The sequence below is a fragment of the Parus major genome, unplaced genomic scaffold (genome assembly GCF_001522545.3).
Source record: "Parus major isolate Abel unplaced genomic scaffold, Parus_major1.1 Scaffold335, whole genome shotgun sequence".
In the NCBI taxonomy this organism is placed as follows: domain Eukaryota; kingdom Metazoa; phylum Chordata; class Aves; order Passeriformes; family Paridae; genus Parus; species Parus major.
This window is the reverse complement of record NW_015379282.1, coordinates 118,221-126,420: the sequence shown is the minus strand read 5'-3', so window position 1 is coordinate 126,420 and position 8,200 is coordinate 118,221. Positions and strand designations below refer to the sequence as shown.

Genomic DNA, 8,200 nt, shown 5'->3' with positions numbered 1-8,200 from the left:
ATTCTCAGGAATTCTCTGGATTTTGGGAGCTGCTCTCTGTCTGTGTGCAGAGCTGGAAGGTGGAGAAGAGCTGGAGGCGGGGAAAACAGCAGGAATATTTAGAAGGAAGAAGCAGCAGGCAGGAAAATGCAGAGGGAAAAACCTCACATCCCAAATTCTGGAATTTGGAGAGCGCAGGGTGAAGGATAAAGAAACACAAACACCTCTGCCCCCACCCCACCCTTATCCTGCCTCTCTTTTTTGGGAAAAATTCCCAATTTTTCACTCCTCCAGCTCAGGAAGGGACTTCCAGAAGAAAAATAAAACCCTGAGGTGAGAATTCCTTATCTCCTTCAGTTTTCCAGCTGGAGGAATTTGGGATAAATCCACTCCCTCCATCCCAGGGCTTTGTGAAATTATCCAGAGCTGGAATTCTGCCTCTGGAATCTTCCAAACCACCTTGGGGAGAGATCCCTGGGCTGGGTGAGGCCAACACCTCCTTCCCAAACTCCGGGGATTTTAAAGAATTAAGGAATTTTCAAATCTCTGGAAGCGAGGCCTGGTGGAAGGGCAGAGCAGGGTTAATTAATCTCAGCCCAAAATGAGGTGGGAGAGGCGAGGAAATGACAAATCCTGACATTAAATCCAATTCTGCTCCCACACAGAGAGTTCTGATCCCACAGGGAGCTGGAAAATTTGATTTTTAGGGAAGATCCTGCCAGGGTTTCCTGCAGGCCCAGGGCCCAACAGGAGGCCGGGGAGGGTGGGATCAACCAGGCCTCAATCCTTCCCTTCATCCAAGGATTCAATCCCTCTTTTTTTCCTATTTCCTGTTAAATTTATCTTTTTCCCCCTTATTTTTTATCCCTCCTGCTGTCTCTGCACGGCCCCACAAAAAATAAAATGGGATTTTAGGGTCAAGCCCTGCTCAGCTTCCCCAGGGATCGCTCTGGGCCGGGAGATTGGGAATACAAATCCCTGTTATTATTGTTATTATTGTTATTATTGTTATTAATGTTATTATCATTATTATCATTAATAATAATATTAACATTATTAACATTATTATTACTATTAATATTAACAACATATTAATATTATAAACATTAGTATTAATATAATTTAATTTATTGTTATTTTTATCTTGTTGTTAATTATTTATTATTAATATTAATATTAATATTTTGGGGGTGGAACAAAAGGATTTATGGATTTATGGAGGATTTCTAAGGTGGATTTATGGATGCAATTCCAGAGATTCAGTCTGATCCTGAATTCCAGGAGGAAAAATAAACAGGAACAGAAAGAAGAAGAAGAAAAGAAACAGGCTCATTATTTTTGTACATTTATTTAATTTAAATTTTCAGCAAAAATGTTGCAGTCATGGTGACGTCATCATCTTGGTAATTTAAGGATGCAATTTCCTTTTGTTTCAGGGTGATTTTTGCTTTGTTTCTATTTCAGTTTCTCAGAGAAGAGTTCTTTCAATGAAATTAAAAAAGGGAATAGAACGGAAAATTTTTTTAAAAAAACCCAAAACTAAAATAAAACCAAAGCAAGGAATTGTCTTTGGGGAAAAAAAATAAAAATACTGGGCAAAAAATTCCTTCAAAGCAGCTGCAGGCCTCTGCTGCCATCGTATGGGAGCTGCCTTTGGAGCAGCGAGGAAACTTCTGGGAGCTCCAGCTGCTGTCCTGGGAGGATTCCCAGGAGAATTCCCAGGAAAACTCTGCAGCTGTTCCGAGCCAGCCACTTCCAGAGCAGAATTTATTAAAAAAAAAGACATTTTTGGAAGTTGTTTTAAAGCTGGTGTGAACAGGAACGCGCTGCTCCGGCGTTCCTCGAGGTTTTCGTGAGGTTGCAGCCGTTCCGCAGGGAAATCCAGCTGGGATTGCAGGATTGGATCCTTGGGATGCTTCAGTGGGGACAGATCCAGAATCCTGGAATTCTGGTTGGGGGGGAGGGACACCTGCCACTGTCCCACCGTGCTCCAAACCCTGTCCAAGCTGGCCTGGGACACTGAGAGGGATCCAGGGATGGCCACAGCTTCCCTGGGAAGGGAGAGGTGGAGGTGAGGGATGGAGAGGAGGGATGGAAATGAAGGTTGGAGATGAGAGTTGGAGATGAAAATTGAAGATGGAGATGAGGGATGGACATGAATACTGGAGGTGAGGGTTGGAGACGAAGATTGGAGATGAGGGAAGGAGATGAAGGTTGGAAATGAGGGTTGGAGATGAGAGTTGGAGATGAAGGATGGAGATGAGGGATGGAGATGAAGGATGGAGATGAGGGATGGAGATGAAGGTTGGAGATAAAGGCTGGAGGTGAAGGTTGAAGATGAAGGATGGAGAGGAAGGTTGGAGATGAGGGATGGAGATGAGGGATTGAGATGAAGGATGGAGATGAGGGATGGAGATGAAGGATGGAGATGAGGGATGGAGATGAAGGTTGGAGATAAAGGCTGGAGGTGAAGGTTGAAGATGAAGATTGGAGATGAAGGCTGGAGATGAGGGATGGAGATGAGGGATGAAGATGAAGGCTGGAGATGAGGGATGGAGATGTTTTTGGTGCTCTGGGCTCAGGCAGAATCTCTGTGGAGGGTGTTGGGTTTTAGGTCCACAGGCTGAGGTCCAGGGCAGGTCTGGAGGAACCCAGAGCTCTGCAGGTGCCCTGTGCTCCCATCGCAGAGTGATGGTCCTGTGGGATCTCACCTGAAATTTCCCAAAACCCTGAGATACCCTCACACCTGAGATACCCCGAAACCCAGAGACCCCACACCTGATACACCCCACACCCTGAGACACCCCAAAACCCTGAGACACCCCCACACCTGAGACACCCCCACACCTGAAACACCCCCATACCTGAGATACCCCCACACCTGAGACACCCCACACTTGGGATACCCCAAAACCCTGAGACACCCTCACACCTGAGANACCTGAGATACCCCCACACCTGAGACACCCCACACTTGGGATACCCCAAAACCCTGAGACACCCTCACACCTGAGACACCCCACACCTGAGACACCCCACACCTGAGATACCCCACACCTGAGACACCCCAAAACCCTGAGATACCCTCACACCTGAGATACCCCCACACCTGAGACACCCACACACCTGCGACACCCCAAAACCCAGACACCCCACACCTGAGACACCCCATCCCTGCCGTACCCCACACCTGAGACACCCCACACACCTGGGCCTCCCCACCCCAGGACGGCCCCGCACCTGCCCCACCCCACCCCAGGTGCTCTGAGAACACCAGGTCACCCTTGGGACCCCCCGATGTCCCCTCACCTCGCCGGACTCTCCCGCCAAAACCCATCCGACCCTCATTCATTATTCATGAGGATCATTCACCAAACGAGGGGGCGTGGCCACAGGCGGCGCGATTCCGTTATGACGAGGGGCGTGATTAAATATAAATATTCATGAGATGGGCGGGGAAACCCGCGCACGCGCGCCTCTCGCGCCCCGCCCCCTCCCCCGCGCGCCGAAAGGGGCCGAGGGCGGAAAGGGCGGGAAAAATCGTTATTACCCAAAAGCGGCATAAATTCACCTAAAACAGGGGCGGAGTTGCCAATAGCGCTGAGGAAACACCGCTGAAGGGACACGCTGTTGTCGTCTGTGGTTGGCAGCCACCAAACCGAAACTTAACTGTGTTGGTTTTTAATATTTGCCAACATTTCTGCACCCAAACACAGCTGTGCTGCCTGTACACACCCGCCTCTGCTCCTCCGACCAGAACCCCTTTTAACCCCAATAGCTAGCACAGTTTGATTGAAATGAAGTTTTAAAGAGTTGAATTTAAATAGTAATAATTTTTAAATGGCGGTTTGGGGTTTCTTTCCCCCTCAGGGATGCGGGGTTTGGTGACCCCACACCCCCATCCCCTGCTGCTCCCTCAGAGCTCCCTGTGGGCGCCAGGCTGGGGGTGTTTGTGGAGAGGGGGTTTCTCTGAGGTAAAAAAACGGCTGATAAAGTGTTTCATGTGAGTACCAGCAACTGTGAGACATCCTCTAATAATTTTATGTAGGTTTTGGGGTGTAGGTCCCCCATTTCAACCCTTTAGCCACGAGTTTTAGTAGCTCGGGGGAGAGGGGCCATGGTGGAGGACACAGCCTGGCCCATCCTTTGGCCTAAAGGTCACAGCCCGTCCAAATCTGACCCAAAACCACAAGTAAAAGGCCAAAAAGAACAAGTTTCATCAAATATTGAAGCCTGAGGAGCAAATGCAGCCTGGAGTGAGGGAAAAATAGGCCATTTTTAGAGTTTTCCCTTTCTGCTGGGAGCCAGGCCCCTCACACCACAACCCGGCTGCCATCAGCAACAGGGCCAGGAACCCTCATCTCTGCTTTATATTCACATTATTCCCCAATTTAGGTTGTTTGGGGACTGATTTGCACCATCAATCTTCCACAGAGTCTTTATCATAAATAAAACCACTTTTTTTAAACAAAAATTTTCAGTGTAGGTTAGGGGTAACAACTCCATGGGTGCACTTAGTGCTCTAAGGTTTGTCATCCCCCACTTCAGCTTGTACTTGAAAATTATTATTTCATTTTCTTCTCTTTTATTTGATTTTTATACCACAAAAGACAAGAGAAAATCGAGAAAAAAATCAAATAAAAACCCCCATTGAGTTAACATTCAAAACCACTGGGTTTATGGTGATGAGGAAGGGAAAGGGAAACATCCCAAACCAATCTCTAGAGTAAACACCCTTTTTGCAATAAATGTTTGCCAAATGCTAACACAGGGCTCCGAGAAATATCAGGACTAAAGTGCATCCATTAGCAGGAGTTTAGCGACTGCTTAAGGGCAACAGGGGTGGAAGTTGATGCTTTCTGCCTTGTAAACAAATTAGTTTATAGCGACAAATAAGATGACCCTTCTTAGCTAATATTATGAGTTTAGCTTGTTAAATATTTAACATTTACCTTTCAATTTCCAGTGTGGATTAAGCAGTTTTCCAAACATTGGTGTCCCAGCAGCAGATGGAGATGCACAGCCCATTGCCCTGCTCTGGCTCAAGTCCCTAAGAAATAAAAAAAAACACCTTAAATCAAAGAGGAAGCAAATGGGAACTTTCAGGAAAGGCTTTAAAACTGACTGTTTGCACTCATTTTTATTTACATTAATTTTATCTAGCTCTGCTCCGCATTAAAACAGCGATAATCGATTTAACTTCGACCAGATTGGACAGAAACAGACAAATATTAGACAAATCCTTCCCAAAAACATCGCTGGTGGCAAAGTATTTTTCCTTCCACAGCTGGAGAGCCAAGGTAAGATTTTATAAAACACTGAAAGATCCCACAAATCCCTGCAGCTCCAGACAGAGAGTGGGAAGAAAAGAAAGTAGCATAGGGTTGCAACTTTATTTCTGAAGCTTGGATCAGAAATATGCACCAGATTTAGCCAAGTTTAGAGCTGCCAGGTCCTAAACAGGGCTGACTTTTATGTGGAATCCACAATTCTGGGTGTAAAAATCCCTTGCTTTTAGAAGATAAGGATTTTTAATAGAATTTTTATCTATAGCTGATTTTTCTTAAAGGTGTTTTTCCAATTTCCCCTCCTAAAATCCTAAAAACCACCAATTTTAGCAGCACTCACATTTCCCCCCAAGCCCTTTAAAAGTTTTCAGCTGCTTTAGCAAGCCAGAAATATCCCACAGCTAAATTAAAAACATATTATATTTATATATTAAAGACATGTAAAAACGACATAAAAAAAATTCCAGAAATGTCCAATTCCCAATCTCCCCAGAGCCAGCACAGTTACACTTCTCCCAAAATTCCCTCGATTTCTCAGCACAAACAGAGCCCTCATTGTGGCCTGGGAAATTTCCCTTCCGTGGAATATTGGAGAGGCTGGCTGGAGCGATTTGGTGACAAACAGGGAGGATGTTTGGAGCTGGTTGTCTGTAATTTTGTAAATTTTTAATCCCGGGAACAATGGGCTCTGTTCTCCGGGAGAATTTCCCCCACTGCAGCTTGGAGCTGCTCCAAGGATCTTCCAGCCTGGAATGATCCCGCAGCACTTGGCAATCCCCCCGGAGCCTCAGCTGCTGCAGTCAGGGATGAGTGTGAAAAATCTCAGTTAGAACATCAATTTAAAACACAGCTCCCGGTGTTGCCTGACATTGTGACGTGTGGCTGTTCTAGACACCCAAACCCCAGAAGGTGAATCAAATAATCCCATTTATTGATTCTTTCACAGCTCGTTTTCGGTCTCCAGTGATTTTGGAAAAGCCTGAGGCACTGACATTTTCGCGGGGCAATGCAGTATCATTTATTTTTATATCACATTATATTAAATTAAGCCTCGCACCAGCTCATGAAAAGAAGTTTTGTAGCATCGCTTTGGTGCTTTTAATCTTCGGTTTGGTCCTTCTCAGTCAGTAATTATCTCTCTAAAGGAACGGTGATGATCCTTTCAATAACAGCCCTGGAACTTTGGTGTTCTGTTGAATAATTAGCGTGACAAATTCCAGCGATGTTGTTAATTACTGTAGCTTGTACCCTCACATGTAATTCCCCAAGAATTCCCTTCCAGAAATGTTTTCCTCACTTTCTGTTCTCTCAGTGCTTTTGTCTCTTCTTTCCCCCAAAATCAGCTGAACCCTCCATCCCCCCAGACATTATTTATACTTTTCAACACTCTAAATTATTAGCTAGAACACGTTTTATTCTTTATATACTAAAAGTTATTTGGAGAATTGCTTCCACCGCGCTGAACCCCAGCAGTTTATCCCCCCCCCCCACACACACAGATTTTCACTTTGTGTTTCTCCAAGGGAGTCATTTCCTCTCAGCATCATTCTGGGAGCTTCTTCCTCCTCAGAAAATCAGAATTTAATCTGGTTTTTGTTGTTATTTTTTTTCTCCAGGTGTAATTTATGGGAACACCAAAACAATGAGCAGCTGCACCTCGGTCCCCAGGCAGAAGCAGAGGAGGAGCAGCCGCCGCTCCGGCCTCTCCTCGGGCAGGGATTCCCCGGCTCTGTCAGCGCTGGGGGATTTCCAAACCCTTCCCTTAGAGATCTTCCAAATGGTGCTGAATTATCTCTCAGGTGAGAAAACATCAGAAACATCGATATCTGAAAATTACCGTCGATTCCCCCCACTCCTTTTACAGTTATTGTTTAAAATGTTGTCGATTTTAAGTACTTAAAGTGATTTTGTGTGACTTGAACTCTGAATTTTCAGCTTTTTAAGCACAGAAAAACAACCGCCGAATTTTATATTTTCACATATTCACAATTCACATATTTTAGTGATAGCCACAATCTACTTGAAGCCTTTTTTTGCCTATCAAATGTGAAAATTATTCCTTAGATCTGTCAGCTTCTAATTACTCCAGCTCTCTGGCAAAGCAGACCGACAGCAATTAATTCCTGTTTTATTTATAAATCTTCTTTCTTGGCCTCGTTTCTGAAGGCAGAAGAAGTCACTGACATTTTTCCCTTGCAGTGGGGATTTAGGAGTGTCCCGGGCTTTGCTTTTGCAGTGAAGGACATCAGCATGCTGAGCATGGTGTCCAAAACCATCAGCGGCCGCCTGATTAATTACATCTCCACCTCGTCAGGGAGCCGCCGGCTGCTGCTGCAGGACTTCCACCGCCCCGAGCTGCCTGCCAGGAGAGAAGGAGCCTCCATCCTGGAGCACTACAAAGCTCTAGGTGAGAGCAAAACTCGCTCCAAATCGCCCTCCTGGGACGCGCCTTAACAGGGGATGTGACAAAAAAAGCCAGGAGACAAAGGGCTCCTTCCAGCACCGAGGAATTGCCTGGAGTCCTTCCAAAATTTCTGAGTTATGGGGGGAAAAAAACCCCAAAAAACAGCGTGTTCTGCCTCCTCTGGGAGTCCAGATTCCCAGGGAACAGGGGGAGGGTGAGCTCGCAGGAGGAGGTGATTCCAAATTCCCTGTCAGGAGGAGATGATCCCAAATTCCCTGTTAGGAGGAGATGATCCCAAATTCCCTGTTAGGAGGAGATGATCCCAAATTCCCTGGCAAGAGAAGGTGATTTCAAATTCCCTGGCAAGAGGAGATGATTCCCAAATTCCCTGTCAGGAGGAGATGATTCCAAATTCCCTGACAAGAGGAGATGATTCCCAAATTCCCTGTCAGGAGGAAGTGATTCCAAATTCCCTGTCAAGAGGTGATTCCAAATTCCCTGTCAGGAGGAGATGATTCCAAATTCCCTG

General features: G+C 45.8%; 2 protein-coding genes and 1 long non-coding RNA gene across 4 annotated transcripts in view; all 3 read left to right on the top strand.

The window, feature by feature from the left end:
• Positions 1-1,470, top strand: part of PLXDC1 (plexin domain containing 1) — a 45,248-nt gene extending 43,778 nt beyond the window's left edge. The window contains exon 12 of the mRNA XM_033511538.1: positions 1,444-1,470. Coding sequence (XP_033367429.1) covers positions 1,444-1,470 — 27 coding nt within the window. The remainder of the gene's footprint in view (positions 1-1,443) is intronic.
• Positions 1,471-3,300: 1,830 nt separating this feature from the next.
• Positions 3,301-6,969, top strand: LOC117243777. Its single transcript, XR_004495671.1, has 3 exons — positions 3,301-3,982; positions 5,143-5,279; positions 6,884-6,969. It is a non-coding gene; the product is annotated as an uncharacterized LOC117243777 (long non-coding RNA).
• A 7-nt stretch (positions 6,970-6,976) lies between these two features.
• Positions 6,977-8,200, top strand: part of FBXO47 (F-box protein 47) — a 13,034-nt gene continuing 11,810 nt past the window's right edge. Inside the window, exons 1-2 of one of the 2 annotated variants that reach the window (XM_015616039.1) lie at positions 6,977-7,066; positions 7,467-7,674. In XM_015616039.1, the coding sequence (XP_015471525.1) occupies positions 7,518-7,674 (157 nt within the window). In that variant the 5' untranslated portion in view covers positions 6,977-7,066; positions 7,467-7,517. The remainder of the gene's footprint in view (positions 7,067-7,466; positions 7,675-8,200) is intronic. The other variant, XM_033511540.1, reaches the window with a different exon arrangement.